Here is a 20,976-nt window from a genome sequence, read left to right on the forward strand (position 1 = left end):
ACAAAAATGTGAAAAACATGTCACTAAATCGACAGTAAAAAGTCCACTTGCTCACAGTGGAAAAGCTGCGGTGAGAACGCAGAGCATCACTGTGTCCAGCCTCAGCCTGTAAAGTGTATGCGGGCTGATTCAGGTGTTTTGCTTCTCTGCGTCTGTCCGCATATGACTGCCAAAGTGCTGCAAGTATTGATTTGGGGTTACAACTAATTTTATCAAGTAGGTGAATTTGCAAACATGGAATCTTCAAATTAATGAGGATCAACTATATTGTCATTGACTGACTTTTCCATTCCCATTCTCGAGGTATGCTGGTTTTTTAGAAATCAGAAAAGGAAATACCTGAAGTGACAAAAACATTGGTATGGAGTATTTAAAGTCTCGGTTTTATAGAATGAATACCTTATGTCATTTCAGAATTGAAAGTAATTCTAGACAGTTTTCCATGAAAATAAATGTAAAGTAAGATTGGAATTATTTCTCATTTTGTGCGCATAGTGAGTACATTATGTTTTACATTCTCTTAAATTGGTAGGATTCAAAAAACATAAATTGTGACACGTTTGTGTCCAGCTATGGGTGTAGATAGCAGTTACACAGAATTGACACTAGGTGGCTCTCACAGATCACTTGAGAACTGATAGGTACTTGCAAACAATTACGTACTTGTTAAACAGTTATAGAATGAAATCCAAGAGAATAATATATTCTGTTCAGCCCCTCCTTATACCTGTGGTAGTGTCTAGCACATTACCTACAGTAAAGTGCGTTTTTAATAGCGGGTACACTGTAGATATTTGTGTAATTGGAAAAAGTAATGTGGGATAACGCAAGATTGAGCATATAGATAAGGCAGTACAGTAGAGGGGCTAAGAATTTAAGCTTTTGGAGTTTCAGCTATCCGTTTGAATTCCAGCTCTGTGTATTTTGGGGCAAGTAACTTAACATCTCTGAGCCCAAGTGTCTGCATCTATCAAATGACGGTGATATTAGTGTATTAGTTATCTATTGCTGTGTTACACGTTACCCCAGTGTTTAGTAGCTGAAGACAGCAAGCATTTCTTATCTCAGACAATTCTGAAAGTCATGAATCTGGGCTGGCTTAGCTGGGTGGTTCTCAGAATCTCTCAGGAGGTCCCAGTCAAGCTGTTGGCTAGGGCCAAGGTCATCTGAAGGCTTCCATTGGGGTTGAAGGATCTGCTTTCCACGCTCGCTCATGGGGCTGCTGGCAAGAGGCCTCAGTGCCTCCCTGCATGAACCTTTCTCTAGAGCTGCTGCTGACATCGCAGCTGGCTTCCCCCAGAGCGGATGACCTGAGAGAGGGAGCAACCAAGATGCAAACTGCAATGTCTTTTATAACCTAATCTCAGAAGTGACATGCCATTGCTTCTGCCACATTCTATCAGTAACAGACCAATCCTAGCATAACAGAGTAGGAACCAAATAAAGGTGTGAATACCAGGAGACAGCGATCAGGGGGCCTCTTGGAGGCTGGTTACCACAAATAGTAGCCACCTCATAAAGTTATTAGGGGGACTAAGTGACAATGCGTATAATTAGTTAGCACAGTGCTTGGCACATCAGAGTTACTCTCCAATAATACCTGGAGTATGTAAAAATTCCTTCCAGTATTTTGTTATATAATGATTATTGTAGAAAAATGATTCCGTATATCATTATTTCTGCTGATGGCTAATCTCATGCCTTTTATATTGATTTTTAATATCATTGCTTACAGAGAGGCTCATCTCTCCTTACTTTGCCTTTCTCTGCCCCTGCTTATTTTCAGAAAGTGTCCTATTTGCAACCCATTGTCCCCTACTACTGTTTGTAATCCTGAGGCTCTCAGGTTGGGTTGAGTAACGAAAAGATGCAAAATAAGCTTGAAGAGTTCTTGGGAACCCTAAAATGTAAACTGGTATTTTGAACAAATTGTGAGAATTCTTGGATTTACTACCCAAATATAGCTCTTCATTTACTCAGGAAACTTGTATTGAGTACCTACGGTGTACCTGTGAATATACTGGGTAGTATATTAGGCATTTGAGATAGAGAGATGATAGACCTCTGCTCTCAAGGAAGTTTACAAACTAGTGTAGGAGAAATACAAGAACAATGACAATTATAATATTGTGTGATTAGTACAACACAGATTGCTGTGGGAGCTCCAAGGAAGAACTCAACCCACTCATGAGGGCTCAGAGAAGGTTTCCCACAAGAGCCAGTGTGAAATTGAATCTTAAAGAAATTAGATGGTGAAGTATGAGAAGTATGTTCCAGTTTGTTTATCTATTTATTTAGAAAATATTTTTTGAAAGCTTGCTATGCTCTAAGCACATTCTAGATGCTAGGAATATAAAACCTGGTAAGGCTGTGTTCATAATGAGTTTTTTCTGTAGTAGACATAATAGATGAGAAGGCAAAAACATGCAATAATATTATCATTATTGTGAAGAAGTCCATATAGGATGGGGGTACAAGAGAGTTGTACCTGTGGAAGACCATCAAGAAGGGCTTCCTGCATGAGACGAGGCTTACTTGAAATGAATTCTCAAAGATGAATAGATGTTTGCCATGTGGTAAGTGAGGAGGGACCTTCTAGGCAGAATACGTATGAAATGAGACAAGGGGATAAAGTTGAAGAATAGCAAGACCTAATCAGGGAAATATAAATACTTTATCAATGAATTATAGCTTTATAGCTTAGGATGCAATGAGATTGGAACAGTGAGTAGAAGCCAGGTCCTAAAAAACCCTGAATTATGATACATTAAGTAGTTTTTGGATTTACTCTAAGACAGTAGGGATCCATTTTTTTATGCAAAATGGAAAATAATGCCAGTCTTACTTTTTTCCCCATGGAAAGTTCAGTTTTGAATTTCTACCAATTCTGAAAGTTTTGTGATATTCACAGATCCATTAAGGATTATAAGTAAATGAGTGATATGATCGTATTTCCCTTTTATGTAGCAAGATCGTCTCAGGTGCAATGTGATGGGTAGATTGGAGAGAATTAAGAGTGGCGGCAAGGAGCCTTGTTAGACAGCTATTAAAATAAACCTGGTGAGACAGTATATAGCAGCAAGGACATACAAAAAGGGAGATTTGAGAGACACTTATGGAGGAGAATGGACAATTCTTAGTTTAAATCTGAGACATACCAAAGAAGGGAAAGTCTAAGAAATGTGTAAGTTTCTGGCTAGAATGATTGTGTAGATAGTATTTCCATTCCCTGAGAGAGACGGAATATGGAGGAAGGACAGAAATAGGAGGAAATACGGATGAGTGGGGTTTTATACATGCAGAATTTGAGGTGCCTTTGGGTTTCATGCAAATGGGATCATCTGTTAGATGTGCCTGACCTAAAGCTGCTGGCACTGGCCATTTCAAGTGGCCTTAGTCTTCTCTGACAGTCCACCACGATTGCTTTGTCATAACCATAAGATTCTATGGTTGTCAAGTAACATTAGGGATTTGAAGTTATGATTAATTAAATTAATTTGAGTGAAATACTTTAAGCATCCCTCTTACAGAGGGTTAACTTATATTATATAGACAACACACCCACACTCAGTGAACATACTTTTTAGAAGTGACACAGCAAATTCAGCGTTCTTACAATTGATGGTTTAGAATCCTTTCCTGACCTTATCACTGCGTTAGATACCTGTCATATGTGCTTTCTGTATAGTCCTCTAATGTCACCTGCCTGATGTTTCTCTTAACACACTGATTTGTCATCTCACTTGAGGGTAGAGACTTTATCTTGTTCACTGTCATATCCCTGTCACCTAGCAGAGTGTGTAGCACCTAGTGCACAGTCAGTAAATATATGTTGAATGATAGGGTGTTGTATGAGTTAAAAGCTATTATGCACTTTTAATGCTTTTGAGGAAATGTTTGATTATATACTTACTGGGCTTCTACATTTGGTTTTCTTTCATCCAAATTTACCTTGTGTCCTTTTAATTAATTTTTTTATTTATACCCATACATTAACCACATATAATTTTACATAAAAACAAAATGTGATTATATCATATATTACTTTAAATTACAGACTTTTTGTTTTTTTTGAGTGCCCTCCATCTACCCTTCTCCTCACATTTTCTCCTATGCCGTGTTATGCCTTATCCCAGGTGACTCATAGTAAGATTCTGGTGTGTAAACCTTTTATTTTCTTTGCACATATATAAAATTGTAAATATACACACACATATGATATATGTGATACACACGATGTGTGTGTTTGTCATTGTTTTACAATTTAAGATCATATCATGCACACATGCCTGCATTTTGTTTTTACTCAGTAAACTCTGTGGAAATTTCTTCAGGTCAACTGATAGAGCTTAAATTTATTTTTTTAAATGACTGCATAAAACCTTTTAGTGTTTAGACCATTAATTTATTCAGTCATTGCTCTATTGATGGATATTTACTTTATTACCATTTTGCCCCACTATAAACAATGCTAGAGTACATATCCAGACACATATCCATCCTAACATATTGTTGCATTTTATATTTATCAGATAGTTTCCCAGGAATGGTTACTGGGTCCAAGGGCAAATATATTTTTAATTTTAGAATAGATATGCCAAGTTGCTGTCTTACAAGTTTAAACCTAGTTATCTTTACCAGTAATTTATTAGAGCCTTTTCCTTGCATCCTCTCCAGAAATTGTGTTTATTACTCTTTTTATTTTTGCCATTTTTGAAATTTAAATATATGTCTCCGACTACTGGTGATTTTGTAAGTCTTTTCATGTTTGTTGGCCATTTGGATTTTTTCTTCTGTTCTTTCCCTATCTGAGTAGGTTCTAAATTTTTCTTGTAACTTTTCTATATTTTAAATGCTTTTTGTCATCTGTGTAGCAAATACTTTTCTCCAAATTTATACTTTGTTCATTGACATTACTTATGATCTTCCTTTGCCATATAATGAAAAAAAGTTTTATGTGCGATTACTTACTGTCTTTTATATTTTCTGTATTTTCATGGCTTGCTTAGGTTTCCCTTAACACAAGCTTATATCTGTGGTCTCCTAGATTTTTTCTTGGCAAGATTTTCATTATTTAGTATATATTTGTATTTAAGTCTATCTGGAATTTATTTTTGCAAATGGTATAAGATAGAAGTCCAGTTTGATTTTCTTCCAGATGAATAGCTAGTTGTGTCAGCATCAGTTATTATGTAAGCTATCTTTTTCCTACTGAATGGAAATATTAACCAATTTGTATTAGGTTGGTGCAAAAGTAATTGTGGTTTAAAAGGTTAAAAATAATTGCAAAAACTGCAATTACTTTTGCACCAACCTAATATAATAAATTCCCATAGATGTAGGAATATTTTTCTGGATTCTTTATTCTAAGTATTCTGGATCTAAAACATTCTTTATTATCTAAGATGTATTAGACTATTGGGTCTTTATGGCACTTTCTGTTATCGATGGAGCAAGTTTTCCTTTTTAATACTGTTTTTTATATTTTTCTTGGCAATTCTAAGGCATTTATTCTTCTGTATAGCTTTAAAAAAATTTTTTTCAATTAAAAATCACCCTAATTGGAATTATATTATTTTATGTATATTGGGAGAATTTAATATTGGGAGAATTGACATTTTTATGGTATATCTTACTATTTGTACAGATCTTGCAGATTTCATAATTTTCTTCATATGGATTCTATGCCCTCTTCAATAATTTTATTCTTAATTATTTTATAGTTCTAGTCAGTATAGTAAAGGATTATTTTTCAATTGTTTACATGTATATTGATATAATATAGAGAAAAGCCAATGATTTTTACATATTTATCTATTATCCAGTCACATTACCAAATTCTCTTACTAATTCTAATAGTTTTCTTTTTCCTTACTAAAGTCTGTTAGGTTTTGATAGATATATAACCATATAATCAGCACAAGAGTTTTTAATCTCTTCTTGTAACATTCTGTGTGCTAATTCTTTTAATTCACTTGCCAGTCTTAAGAAAATGTTAGAAAAGTGACATAGGAATAGAAAAAGGTATTTTAGAATATAAAGAGGCTCATATAAGGTCTGGAACAATAGTTACTCTAAATGATGGCTATTATGACCATTATTTAAATTAATCTTATGTTTCGCTAGTAATTAAATGAGAATTAAACAGGTAATAATGTGGAGAAATTGTTTTGTAAAGATTGAATACCAGAAAGGTAAAGCTTAAAACTCATTATATGTATTTTGCTTCATGCAAAACCCACCTGAAAATATAGATTGACATAAGAGATGAGAGGGTGACTATTTGCTAAACCTAAGAAATTGTCAATAGACTGCATTTATATGGAAAATATCTATGAAGTCTTTAAAATATTATTTTAAACAATTTAGTTTATGTATAACGCTTTAGGTCTATTTCTATTGATTAAAATGAGATAGACTATACTGTGTTATATTTAAAAGATGGCCATTAATTAGGAAAAGCAGGAGTTTCTTGGAAATATTTTAGCAAGAATGTGAAATAAAGAACAGTGACTAGGAGTTTGAAGATGAGGATTTTAATTCCTCTGTATCTTTTACTAACTCTCTGATTTTTTGGACCATTAACTTCCCTAAGCCTTAGCTTTGTCAGTGAAAGACAGTTATACTATCTGATTTGCACTACCTTACAGAATGATTGTGAGATTCAAATTAAATGAGATAATGTATATGCAAGTGTTTGGAGTATAAAGTATAATATAAAAGCATAGTGACATTGTTATTAGATAGGTATCTTTGCTCTTATTGTCTTCTTTTTATTGATTTGGTGGAGACGCCATTTAGATTAGGAAAAGAGGAACTTGATCATTTGAAGAAAAATATCTACAAAACAGAGCTAAGTAATACTAACATTTTCTAGCCAAGAAATTGCCCCTTGCTTTGAGATTACATTTTAGATAGTATTGTAGTGACTCTCACTGATAGAAAAGGTAAGCTGGAGTGTTAGGAGTTGGTGTGTAGGAATGGGGATTGGGTGTAGACTGCATGAGCAACTTATTGCTTGGAAACTTAGGTTAGAATGTCCATAGATTTGTTTGAACATAGGCGCTTTTTGCATTCTCTCTGAGCTTTGGTTTTATTTGCAATGTAGGCTTGGTGTTTGGTTGAAGTACACTGCTACTTCTAATTCAGCAGGTAAGAAATAATTGGTAATTTTAGTCAATTATCTATTGTTTGTCTAAGATAAATTAACAATTTATTTTAACTTTTTGTTTATATTTGGTAACAGGTGGTGTTTATGAAGATTCATGTGCTAGTCATGGTCCAATGAGCTTGGGAGAGTTGGAGTTGCAGCCAGATTCTCATCTTGCTCTTCCCACAAGACTTCTGACAGCACAAGAAAAGGATGTTGAATTATCAGAAGCAGCTGAAGATTATTCTCAGGTACCCAATCAGTAGTACTTGTGCTACATTTAAAATGAGGATGGTAACAATATTGCCCTAGCATGGTACACGCTCAAGAGCATAGTCTTTGGAGTAAGATCGTCTCAAATCATGCCTCCTTTATTTACTTACTCAAGCCTGGGTATAAATCTTAGCTCATTTCATTTCTAGCTGCGACCTTCAACACACTTAGCCTTTTTCTAAGCTTTAATTTCCTCATATGTAAATTAAAGATAAAAAATAATGTGTGTAAAATGTCTGTTGCCTAATTAGTAGCTATTATCATTTACACCTCTGTATCCCTATGCAATATCTAGCTCAGAAATTTATATGTAGTAGGTACTCAATAAATATTTATTACATTAAAATTTGCAAAATGTGTTACCATGAAAGATAAGATTTCATACTGCGTTAAGCCAATGATTCATACAGTCTTAACATATTGAAAAACAAAAAATTACTCTTCAAGATGTAAAAAAAGTGCTCATGTTAGTAAGTACATTTTTATACCTGTGTAATAACATGCATTTATCACTGTGGATTAATTTACTCAATAAGTATTCATTTCATGGTATTTTATGTATAGCATAGTATGATGTTGAGTATGAAAGCCAAAAATATGTAAAATAAAGATTGTGTATGAAATACACCATTATGTAGGGTTCAGAAATATCTGTTAATAACTCTGTATAAAATCAAAATTGTTTTTGACCTTGAATTAGGCAAAAATGACACTAAAAGCACTACCCATGAAAGAAAAGTATTAATAAATTGGTCTTATCAAAAATAAGTTCTCTTTAAGACACACTGTTAACAGAATGAATAGACAAGCCACAGATGGGAGAAAATATTTGCAAATTGCTTATCTGATAAAAGACTTATACCTAGAATATATGAGAACTCACAGAATTCAATATTAAGAAAACCAAACAATATTTGGACAGATATTTTACCCAAAGAAGATATACTGATGGCGAGTAAGTACGCAGAGAGATTCTCAACATCATCAGTCATTAGGAAAATGCTAATTAAAACCACAAAGAAATACCATTACACACCCATTAGGACTGACATTCCAGGTGTTGGCAAGGATGTAGAGCAACTGAACTCTCCTATACTGCTGGTTGGGAATTTAAAATGATTCAACCACTTTAGAAAACAATTCAGCAATTTCTTTAAAAAGTTAAACATGCAACTACCGTGTGACCCAAGCATTTCAATCCTAGGTATTTACCCAAGAGAAACTAAAATATACGTCTACACAAAGACTTGGACGTGATTGTTCATAGCAACTTTATTTGTAGTAGGCCCAAACTGGAAACAACACAAATGTGCGTCAACTAGGGAGTGTACAAATGGTGGTATAATCTCTACAATGGAATACCACTCAGCAATAAAAAGCCATAAACTGCTGAAACATACAGTAACATGGACAATTCTCACAAAAGTTGTGTTGAGGAAAAGAAGCCAGACCCCCTCCTCAAATGTGCCTACTCTATGATTCCTTTTATATAAAATTCTAGAAAATGCAAACTCATCTATAGTAGTGGCAGGGAATACAAACGTATATGAGAAAACTTTTGAGTTTGGTAGATACGTTCATTATGTTGTCTTGATTGTGGTGATAGTTTCATGGGTCTATACATATGCCAAAACTTAGCAAATTATACACTTTAAATATGTGAAGATTACTGTCAGTCAATTATACCTCAAAAAAAGCTGTTTAAAAAATAAAAGAAAGATTGCTTTCCTTTAATTGTTGGCCTACTTTAAAATAAAACTATGCTGTGTCACCAGAAAAATGGGCCTCAAAAAATTCATTTGTTAGATTTCTTTAACAGAGAAGTATGGCTAGTAATAATGATAGCACACACTTATAGTACTTACTCTGCCAGATGCTGTTCTAAGCCTTTATATATTTAATCCTTACAACAGCCTAATGAGATAGTTATTATTATTATTATCCCCATTTTATGCACGAAGAAGTTGAGGTTTGAGGAGTTAATAACTTTCCCAAGGTCAAAACTAGAAAATGACTTAGCCAGATTTAAACACGAGCTGTTTGGCTCCACCATACTCAGCCCTTCATCACCATGGTTAAGGAAGGCGGCCAACAGGGAGGCTCTGAGCTGAAGCAGCCAGAGATGGTCGTAGTACCCATCTGTGAAATGCACACCAAAATAATATTTCCTTCAAGGCAGGAGCCTACATGATTAATGGCTCTAAACTTAGAAGACCAGAGTTAAGGCTAGCTGTTAGGACTACAGTCTAAAATAACTCACTTTTATCTATAGATGAATAAATAGGTGCCTGCCAGAGCTGGGGTGCTTATATTTGAGTCCATGTGCACTGGTGTTTCACATTCTTCTCTGCTTGTATTTGTTGATAAGAGTTCAGAGATATCTTTTGAAGTTACTGTCAAAGTATATCTGGTAGCTGTTTTCAGGGACTTACAATTAGGCTCATGAAATGGGAAAAGCAAGAGAGAAAATGGCTAAAGTCGTCGCAATTTGTAATATGTGATTGTGAAGGAATTTGTGACTGCTATAAATTTCAAATTTGGTTAGTTATAGTAGGTAAGGAGGAGAGATGAAGGGACTTATGGTAGCCTGTACATTTCTTGAATGGCAAAGGAGGATAACAATACCTCTCACCCTTGTGAGAATTAAATTATGTCGCTGTATATAAAAGCTCTTTGGAAATTGCAGTGCATTATGCAAATTTTCATTTTATGGAAAACTAGTTATATGTGAGCGCTTACAGCCAAATTAAGTTTTTATCCTGTCTAAATCCATCATGCGTATATATCTAGAATAGTTTGAATTATAAGTAGCTCTGAATTTTCTAGTAAAAATAGGCAAAAATCATTTGAATGTTTGAAATCTTTATGTTATTCAAATCTTTTTAAAGACTTTATTTGCATATCTTTTCTTTAGTAACATGTACTCCATTGTTCTTCTGTCAATTAGACGTCATGCACAATATCCAAATTTTATATAATGAACATCTAAGTAATTTAATTGTTCAAATTATTTTAAAGTAACCTTAAAAATAATACTATGACTTCATGTCTTAAATTCTTTAGGACCAACAAAAGCAAGACCAAGATGTTAAGCAAGTCGAACACAAGCCAGCACAAAGTCGTATAATACGTGTAAGAAGTAAATCTGATATTTCACCTTCACAGCAACAAGGTAGGACTTGTTTCCTTTTATAATATTATAGTTTGATACTTGTCCTGATATGAGAAATCTTTACTTTTATATATGTCTTATTCTCTAGGTTTTCTTTTTGTTTGTTTTTTCTCATTTAGTCCATTGGAATAAAGAATCTGGTATCATATTCGACCATGTCTTTGTTCTTTTTACCAATAAACTCTATTTCTAATGGATTTCTATAACTCCCAGCTAGTGTTCCTTTAATCTTACCATTTTGTTCTTGTAAAATTGAATGTCTTTTTATCTCTATATAGGTCTATATCTATATCATAGTTGTCTGTCTTAAATTATAATATGATAAAGGCAGGGGTGATGGCTGTTAAGGTGCTTTGTAAAGATCATTTAGTGTTGTATGGTGATGTTGACCAAGTACAACTGAAAAACACAAAGGATTCTTATGGTAAATGCTATCATACGCATGAACTTTTCTGTACTATTGGTTGATTATCAAAATTGTATGAACTGGTGGTTGCCAGAGGGTAAGGGGGGTGGGGGGTGGGGGGTGGGGGGTGGGAGATGTGGGTAAGGGGGATCGAATATATGGTGATGGAAGGAGAACTGACTCTGGGTGATGAACACACAACGGGATTTATAGATGATGTAATACAGAATTGTACACCTGAAATCTATGTAATTTTACTAACAACTGTCACCTCAATAAATTTAATAAAAAAAAAAAAAAAAAAATTGTATGAACTACAGTCAGCATCACAGCGTTTTGATGTTGTCTTTATGTTTCTGCAAGTCTGTTGGCCTTTTGTTATGTTTGCCGTCATGCTTTTTAGTCATTAAAATTTTGTATAACCTGGATTCTGAAATTTGATAGGAGAAATTAAGATGTCTTCTGTTTAAAACTTTCTATTCACAATCCAGGAAGAAGTATTAAGAATATTTTAAGCAGTGGAGTGTTTTTCTTTTTTTTTTCTAATTATTGTTTTTTTATCTCATTTATGGAGTGCCAATATAATTTCAGATATATCTGTGCATTTGGCATTTTGGGAAGGACCTAAAGTAGGAAGGAAGCACTCAAGATATATATTAAGATTATGCTATATGAAGTTTAGGTACTTACTTTTCTGTTTGTTTTCTGTTCTTCTCTTGCTCCAACTTGTCACAACTTTGCTTTCCCGACTATTCTAGCCTAACCATGGTACGAGTAGTGTTAATATTGTATTTTAGAATCCTATGGAATATTGCCTGTAAAACTTTCCTCATGGTATTTTAAAGTTAATCATGACAGTATATAGATCAGATGAGTGTTCCTGACCTACTATCAATGAGTACCGTTTCCATTCATGGTCAGTGACTATACATTAAATTTAGCTTTTTTCAGAAAATTATAATTTCTTAAAATTATAAATGAATTGTGTCTCCTTGGAGGATGGCATATGTAACAAAATGATCATTTTTCTCAGCTTATAGTGAAATATCTTTGGTAAGATTTTAAAGATAAATATCTGTCTTTAGGAAAGTGATGCTGTTTTCAGTTTCACGTATATGAATGTCTGACCACAAGATGGCAATAGTTAAATTTTTGACTTAAAACAATGTCATTAAATAATTTCCAATTGACATTTAATAAGTCAATAAAAATCATAAGAAGAATCAGAAAATACCCAGGTATTACTAGTAGGAGGAAGTTTTATTTAGAAAAAGTTTAGAACAGTGGACTTAATATGTATACTTTTTTTTTTTTTCATTTAATTTTACATCTACGTGATACAGAAGTTAGGAGAGCAGACCTATGTCAAGTTTGACTAAGACAAATAAATACCCAGGGAACTATAAATAGAGTATTTTAAATAGAAGCCAAGTGTTTCACTCTATAATTGATACATATCCCCATACTGAATATTTTTTTAATGCATATGATTGCCTTGGCAAATACAGTTAGTTATGACTTTTTTCCCATAATTTTGTGGGTTTTATTTTTTTTCCCCTGATGAAACTCTGAGACATAGCCAAATGTTTCAGAGGAAAGGAGAGTCAGAGTGCCAAAATCATCCTCTGGGATTTTCAGGACTTTGGGTGACCTTGAAGGAATTCAGTCCTATCTCATACACAGAGCTCTTGAAGATAATGAGGGAAATTCACCTTACCACGAAGGAATCAAAACCACATCTTGTCTGGCAGATAAATGCTTCTAAGAATATCTGACCCCCAAATTATGGCTGTTTCAGGGGGAGATACTATGTATTTCACTTTGAAATGGGTACCAGTTTATGATGTGTATATCAAAAATCAAGCAATTTACTAGCAGTAGCAGCTCTTTCAGTGATCATCCATTAATAATTAACTGAAGATATAGTAAGACATAGGTTCTAGCAACATGCTTCTGGGAAAGCTGTAAAATCCTCCCCCTCCCCCTTGATTATTACTTTCAGATTTTATTATAAAAAAGAGAGATTGAATTGATTGTTCCAACAGATGACATCTTTGGAGTCTAAGAGTAACACTCCTTCCTTTGCTATTGAATTCTTTGGGTATATTTTTTACCACATGATACCACTTACCTGATTCTATATCCAGATTAATGGTTTTATAGTGAAAGCAACTTTTTAAGTGATTTTAATGAGTCATTTTAATTTTTTTCCCTTTCACTGTACAAGTTAACTTTCTTCAATACAAATGAGGTACTAGTTTTTTTGTTTTTGAGACTAGTTTTAAATCCATTTATTTGTTTACAAACCCAGGAACAATTAATTCTACAGAGTGATATATTAAAGTAGCTAACTTTAAAAAATATTTTCCTCCTTTAGTATTTTTTTTAATTTTAACACCATTATAATAAATAATGATTAGGAAGTCAAGCATACTATACTATAATCAATGGGGAAAAATTAGATCGTGTTTTGTGGTTATATGCTAAGACAGATCATTTGTCTAAGTTGCTTGAAATTCACAGCATTCTTCAGTTTTCTTATTTGTAGGTCACTCAGAAAATATGTGTCGAAATGCTAAAAGTAATAAATGTAATTGCAGTAATTTATCAAAAGCAGGTTACATTTTTGTTTGAAGTAAACTTACCGAATCACAAATGTTTTCTTTTGTTGACATTATGTCTTGAGTTTAATTCCTAGCCATCTTAGCACTTTTTTTTAATTAAAATTTATTGAGGTGACAAAGGTTGGTAAAATTCCATAGGTTTCAAGTGTACACTGCTGCACTACATCATATATATATCACCTTGTGTGTTCATCCAGAGTCGGTTCTCCTTTCATCACCATATATTTGACTCCATTTACCCTCATCTACCACCCACCTCTCCCTTTATCCTCTGGTAACCACTAAACTGTTGTCTGTTTCTACGAGTTTTTGTTTCTTTATTTGTTTGTCTTGTTCCTTTGTTGCTTTCAGTTTTATGTCCCACATATCAGTGAAATCATGCGGTTCTGGACTTTTTCTGTGTGACTTATTTCACTTAACACAATAATCTCCAGATCCATTCATATTGTTGCAAATGTCACTATTTTACCTTTTCTTATGGCAGAATAGTATTCCATTGTATATATATATACCACATCTTATTTATCCAGTCATCTATTGAAGGATATTTGGTTGTTTCCATGCATTGGCCACCATAAATAAAGTTGCAATAAAGCACATAAATCTTTACAGATAAATGTTTTATGATTTTTTTGGGTGTATACCCAGGAGATGGAATGCTGGGTCATATAACTATAAGACATTTTAAAAAATAAATTGAGGATAACACAAAGAAATGGAAAGACATTCCATGTTCATGCGTTGAAAGAATCAACATAGTTAAAATGGCCATATTACCCAAAGCAATATGTAGATTTAATGCAATCCCCATCAAAATCCCAATGGCATTTTTTAAAGAAATAGAACAAAAAATCATCAGATTTGTTTGGAACCACAAAAGACCCCGAATAGCCAAAGCAATCCTAAGAAAAAAGAACAATGCTGGAGGTATCACACTCCGTGACTTTAGCTTGTACTACAGGGCAACAATAATTTAAACAGCATGGTATTGGCAGAAAAACAGACACACGGTCCAATGGAATAGAATTGAAAACCCAGAAATAAACCCACATAAATATGGACAGATAATTTTTGACAAAGGAGCCAAAAACATACAATGGTGAAAAGAAAGCCTCTTCAATAAATGGTGCTGGGAGAACTGGAAAGCCTCGTGCAAAAGAATGAAACTGGACAGCTATCTGTCACCGTGTATCAAAATTAATTAAAAATGGATCAAAGATCTAAACATAAGACCCGAAACAATAAATTGCATAGAAGAAAACATAGGTACTAAACTTATGGACCTTGGGTTCAAAGAGGATTTTATGAATTTGACCTCAAAGGCAAAAAGGAAAGTAAAAGCTAAAATAAATGAATGGGACTATATCAAACTAAAAAGTGTCTGCACAGCAAAAGAAACCACCGACAAAATAAAGAGCCCAAATGGGAGAAGATATTTGCAAACAACGCCTCCGATAAGGGGCTAATATTCAAAACATATAAGGAACTCATACAACTCAACAACAAAAAAACAATCCAATTAAAAAATGGGCAGAGGACGTGAATAGACAATTCTCCAAAGAGGACATACAGATGGCAGCAGACATAAAGAAATGCTCAACGTCACTAATCATCAGAGAAATGCAAATAAAAACCACAATGAGATATCACCTCACCCTAGTTAGAATGGCTATCATCAACAAGACAAATAGTAACAAGTGTTGGAGAGGCCGTGGAGAAAAAGGAACCTCATACACTGTCTGTGGAAATGCAGACTGGTGCAGCCGCTATGGAAGGCAGTGTGGAGGTTCCTCATCTCAGCACCTTTCTATTTTACATACAGTGATTGTGACTTTAAATATAGCAGAATTAGGAAATTCAAAGTTTATATATATTTAGAAGCTATTTCTGGCCACATGTGCAAATGAAATCATTTTTGTCCAATAAAGCAGTAATTTTTTTGCCTTTTTTATTTGAAAGATAGCTAAATTACAATAGCTATCAGAATTATAATTAGTGTTAGTAATTTCAAAATCACAGTTAAAAGTTTTTTAAGTTGATTTTTTGTTCTTAAGGTATGACACGTAATTTCAAAACCAGATGTGTGGTTGGATCTCTGATAGGGAGGGGATGGGACACAGAGTGATAAATCTGTCCCAAATCCATGAATCCAAATGTATAACAAGAATTATCTGAGTGAATGTGTCTTCAGCAAATCCATGTTATTATTGATTAATAAAGTAGAAATTCACTTTTAAATGTTGCTAAATTCTGGAGTTCTGTTTCTACCTTGGATGAGGAAAGTAAAAGGAGTGTCACACTGCCCTATCTATAATAAAATGTCAGATAAACTATGAAATCATAACATTTCTTGAACTTATCCAAGAGCTTATGATGTAGAACAACTAAGTAGCCTAACGTCCAAGGAGAGACAGAGTCCTCTAAAGAGCTGGGACACAGCACTTCTCAGTGTACCAGAGCACGGCCACAGGAAGAGACACAAGGCACCATACAGCAGATGAGATGTATTTGGCCATACTGTTCTAATAGGTGGCTGAAGGCCAAGCATAGACACATTGGTATCTACTAATTCAAGGGGGTTTCACTCCCACTTGCAGTCTCTTCTCCACAGACCTCTAGAAAAAGAAAGATTGGGAGGCAGGACAGGAGACAGGAGATTCCTGGAAGAGGAGAGTTCTAGAAAGACCAATGCCCCATTTGGACCCTTTTCCTATAATAACAAAAGCCTTAAGTCACTAGGGAAAGGGCAGCATATCTGTCACCTCCAAAGTGTAGGTGAGAATCCATGTGGCTGTGGGAAGGGTAAAGAAAAAATATCTACTCTTGGGAGATAGGAAATAAATAGTGCTAGTCTCACAATCTTCAATCAATACCATTAGTGGTCTCCTATTGCTGGGAGAGGTCAGGAAACTCACTCAAATAAAACTTGCTAAAGGGACAAGGCAGAGTTTGGCTGCCACAGGGAAGAGAGACAGGATCACAGTGGAAGCCCCACCACAAGACCCAGGCATACAGGATCTGCCTGGGACTGAGGCTGGACCAGGACGACAGACAACTACTCCTTTTCCATCCCTCTCCATGAGACCAACAAGCACTGAGTAAGAAGCAGCAGCAGTCTACCAATGGGAAGGAACCAGAGTGTAGAGAGGAGAAACTCCCTTTGTTGTAGGGGGCCAGTGAAACTGAAAGCTGAACTGGAACAGGAACATTGAGAAAAACCCTCTGGCATCCTAGGGCCCAGCCTAAACACCTTGTGACACTAGAAGATTTCGAAGCTGGTGGTACACCAAAGTTAACTGCAGCAAAAATGAAACTCAAAGCCAACTTCTGACTCGATTAATTAAATTCCTCACACTAATGGCATAGCTGAAGAAGAGTTGTCCCTATTTCCATGCTTTAATACTACTTAACCTCAGTCTCCGTTGCCTTACACTCAATGAATGGCATTCATCAAAATTAGATGTAAAAAAGTAAGAAAACAACAACAATCCACACTTAAGAGACAAAGCATTCATAACAGCAAGACTCACAGATGACTCACTAGTCAGAACTATCAGACAGGGAATTTAAAAAACTGATTAATGTAGAAATCATTACATTAGTAGAAAAGATAGACGAAAGATAGTAAAGATAGACAAAACATTCGTGAACAGATGGAAATTTGAGTGGAGTTGGAAATTATAAGAAAGGGTCAAATAGAAATGTGAGGGGGGAATCAGTAGTAAAGATGAACCATGACTTTAGTGGGCTTATCAGTAGAGGCAACATAGCCAAGGAATCAGTAAACTTGACATGAGTCAATAGAAATTGAAACACAAAGAGAAAGAAGAGTGAAAACAAAAACAAAAACTGAGCATCCAAGAGGAATATCAAGTATCCTAATATACATCAATTGGAATCCCAACAAGAAAAGGGAAAAGTAAAAGAGTACTTGAAGAGATAATGACCAATAATTTTATAGGAACAATGAAGAACGTCATACTACGGATCCAAGAATCTCAGAGAATGCCAGGCAAGATTAAAATAAAAAATACTTATACACATCATATTCTAGTTGCTAAAAACCAACGACAGAGAAAATATTGTAGGAAGTCAGAGAAAAAAGGTGTATTACTTACAGAAGAACACAGGTAAGAAAAACATCAACTCCTTATTACAAACCCACAGTCCAGAAGACAATGGAGTGACATTTTCAAGTGCTGAAAGGAAACAAAAAAAGTCAACCCAGGATTCTGTATCTAGCAGAAATACTTTTCAAAAATGAAGGCAAAATAATTTTTTTTTCCAGGTAAATGAAACCTGAGAGACAGACATGTACTACCAAAAAGTCAAAGGAAATTTTTCAGGTAGAAACTAAATGATACCAGAGAGAAGCTTGAATTTCAGAAATGAAGAGCCTCTGAGATAGTTAAAATGAAGGTATAAAAAAAAGAGTTCTTATTTTCAATCACCGGAAAAGATAATTGACTATCCAAAGCAAAAATAATATCAATTTACTATCTATTTATATGCTTATAAAAATAAAATGACAGTGAGAACATGAAATATGGAATGGAGGAATTGAAAGTATACTAATGAAAGGTTCTTACAGTGTATGTTGTGATATATTATTATTTGAAAATGGGCTATGGTAAGTGACAGATGTATATTGTAAACTCTAGAGTAATCATTAAAATATTTTTAAATAGTACTAAATTAAAACTACTCAGTTATTCCAAAAAGCAGGCATAAAATTAAGAAAAAAAAAGGAATAACAAAAAGGTAAAAGCAAGATGATTGACTTAAATTCAACCATATCAATAATTTATATTAAGTGTAAATAAGCATACCAATTACAAGACAGAAATTATCAGATTGGATACAAAAAACAAGACCAAGTTTATGCTGTCAACAATAAACTTGCTTTATATGTAAAGATATAAGCTAAAAGTAAAAGGACAGAAAGAAGATAAACAATGTTAATACTAATTAAAAGAAACCTGAGAACCTATATGAATATCAGACATATCAAAGTAAAGACTATCAAAACTAAGACTATTACGAGGGACATTAAAGAGGGACATTAAATAGTGATAAAAGGCTTAATTCATCAAGAAAGTATAACACAATCTTAAACATGTATGTGTCTCAGATCATCACTTTAAAATACATGAAGGAAAAATTGATAGAACACCGAGGAGAAATAAACAAATTCACAATTATAGTTGGAGACTTTAACACTCCTTATTAGGAGTAATTATTAAAAGTGAATAGAAAATCATTAAGACTGTAGAAGAACTAAGCAACAGTATCAACCAACTTGATCTAATTAATAAAAAGCTGATACACTTGCTAACTAAGTACACATGGAACATTTACCAAAGTTGACCATATTTTGTGTCATGAAACCAACCTCAATAAATTTAAAACAGTTGAAATCATACAAAATATATACTCTGATCTCAGTGGAATTCAAGTGAAATTGAGTAAGATTCCTGGAACATTCCTAAATATTTGGAAATTAAATTGCGCACACTGTGTTTCCCCGAAAATAAGACCTAGCTGGACAATCAGCTCTAATTGCGTCTTTTGGAGCAAAAATTCATACAAGACCTGGTCTTTTTTTTTTCTTTCTTTTTTCTTTTTTATTAATTTCAGGTATACAAAGCAATGTAATAGTTAGACATTTATCATTTATGCCCCTCGCAAAGTGATAATCCCCCTCTCCCAATCTACTACCCCTCTGAGATTGCATATACCGTTACATTTCCACTGTCTCTATTCCTTATGCTGTACTCCACTACTTATGACTATATATGTATATGTATATCTATATCTACATCTATATCTATCTATCTACATATATGTTAAATTATAGTTGACATTCATTATTATTCAGCTTCAGCTTCAGGTGTACAGCGCAGCGATCAGGCACCTACACCATCTCTGAAGTGGTCACCCTAATAAAGGTGTCCATTGGATACCCTACAGAATCTTTACAACCTTACTGATTATATTCCCCAAACTGACGTTCGTATCCCTGTGGCAATCTTGTGGTTACCGATTGTGCTTTCTAATCCCCTCACCTTCTCCCTCATCCCCACCCCCCCATCTAGCAACCCTCAGTTTTTTCTCTATAACTCTGAGACTGTTTCTGATTAGTTTGTTCATTTATTCTATTCTTTAGATTCCATATATGAGTGAGATCATATGGTATTTGTCTTTCTCCGTCTGACTTATTTCACTTAGCATAATGTTCTCTAGGTCCATCCATATTGTTTCAAATGGTAAGATTTCATTCTTCTTTATGGCTGAGTAATACCCCATTGTATAAATGTACCACAGTTTCTTAATCTAGTCATCTACCGATGGGCATTTCAGTTATTTCCATGTTTTGGTTATTGTGAATAGTGCTGCAGTAAACATAGGGATGCATAAATATTTTTGAATTAGTGTTTTGGATTTCTCTGGATAGATACCTAGGAGTGGAATTGCTGGATCATAAGGTAGTTCCATTTCCAGTTTTTTGAAATACCTCCATACTGATTTCCATAGGGGCTGCACCAATCTGCAATCTCACCAGCAGTGCATGAGGGATCCCTTTTCTCCACATCCTCACCAGCACTTGTTGTTTGTTGATTTATTGATGATAGCCATTTTGACTGGGGTGAGGTGGTATCTCATTGTTTTTATTTGCGTTTCTCTAATGATTAGTGAGGTTGAGCATTTTTTCATATGTCTGTTTGCCATCTGTATGTCCTCTTTAGAACTATATCTCTTCATGTCCTCTGCCCACTTTTTAATTGGGCTGTTTGTTTCCTTGGTGTTGAATTGAAAGAGATTTTTTAAAATTTTTGGATATTAACCTCTTATCAGATATATGATTGACAAATGTCTTCTCCCATTCAGTGGGATCCCTTTTTGTTTTATTGATGGTTTCCTCTGCTGTGAAAAAACTTTTTAGTTTGATGTAATCCCATATGTTTATTTTTTCTCTTACTTCCCTTGCCCGAGGGGATTTATCAGTAAAAATATTACTCTGGGTAATATCTGTAAACTTTCTTCCTATATTTTCTCCTAAGACTTTTATGGTTTCAGATCTTACATTTAAGTCTTTAATCCATTTTGAATTTATTCTTGTATATGGTGTAAGGAGGTGATCCAGCTTCATTTTTCTTTCACGTGTCTGTCCAGGTTTCCCAGCAACATTTATTGAATAGACTGTCTTTACCCCAACATAAATTCTTGTTTCCATTGTCGTAGATTAAATGACCATATAGGCATGGATTTATTTCTGGGCTCTCTATTCTCTTCCATTGATCTCTGTGTTTGTTTTTATGCCAGTACCATGCTGTTTTGATTATTATAGCTT

General features: G+C 34.2%; 1 protein-coding gene across 8 annotated transcripts in view; it reads left to right on the forward strand.

Annotated features, from left to right (window-relative positions):
- Nucleotides 1-20,976, forward strand: part of KIAA0586 (KIAA0586 ortholog) — a 99,279-nt gene that overhangs the window by 57,165 nt on the left and 21,138 nt on the right. For 7 of the 8 annotated variants that reach the window (XM_088797352.1, XM_088797350.1, XM_088797353.1 and 4 more), the window contains exons 29-30: nucleotides 7,247-7,401; nucleotides 10,487-10,595. In XM_088797352.1, the coding sequence (XP_088653478.1) occupies nucleotides 7,247-7,401; nucleotides 10,487-10,595 (264 nt within the window). Of the gene's footprint in view, nucleotides 1-7,108; nucleotides 7,153-7,246; nucleotides 7,402-10,486; nucleotides 10,596-20,976 lie in introns of those variants that run through there. The other variant, XM_088797355.1, reaches the window with a different exon arrangement.

This window comes from Rhinolophus sinicus, chromosome 3, assembly GCF_057876585.1.
Source record: "Rhinolophus sinicus isolate RSI-liver-muscle chromosome 3, RSI-T2T, whole genome shotgun sequence".
Taxonomy (NCBI): Eukaryota; Metazoa; Chordata; class Mammalia; order Chiroptera; family Rhinolophidae; genus Rhinolophus; species Rhinolophus sinicus.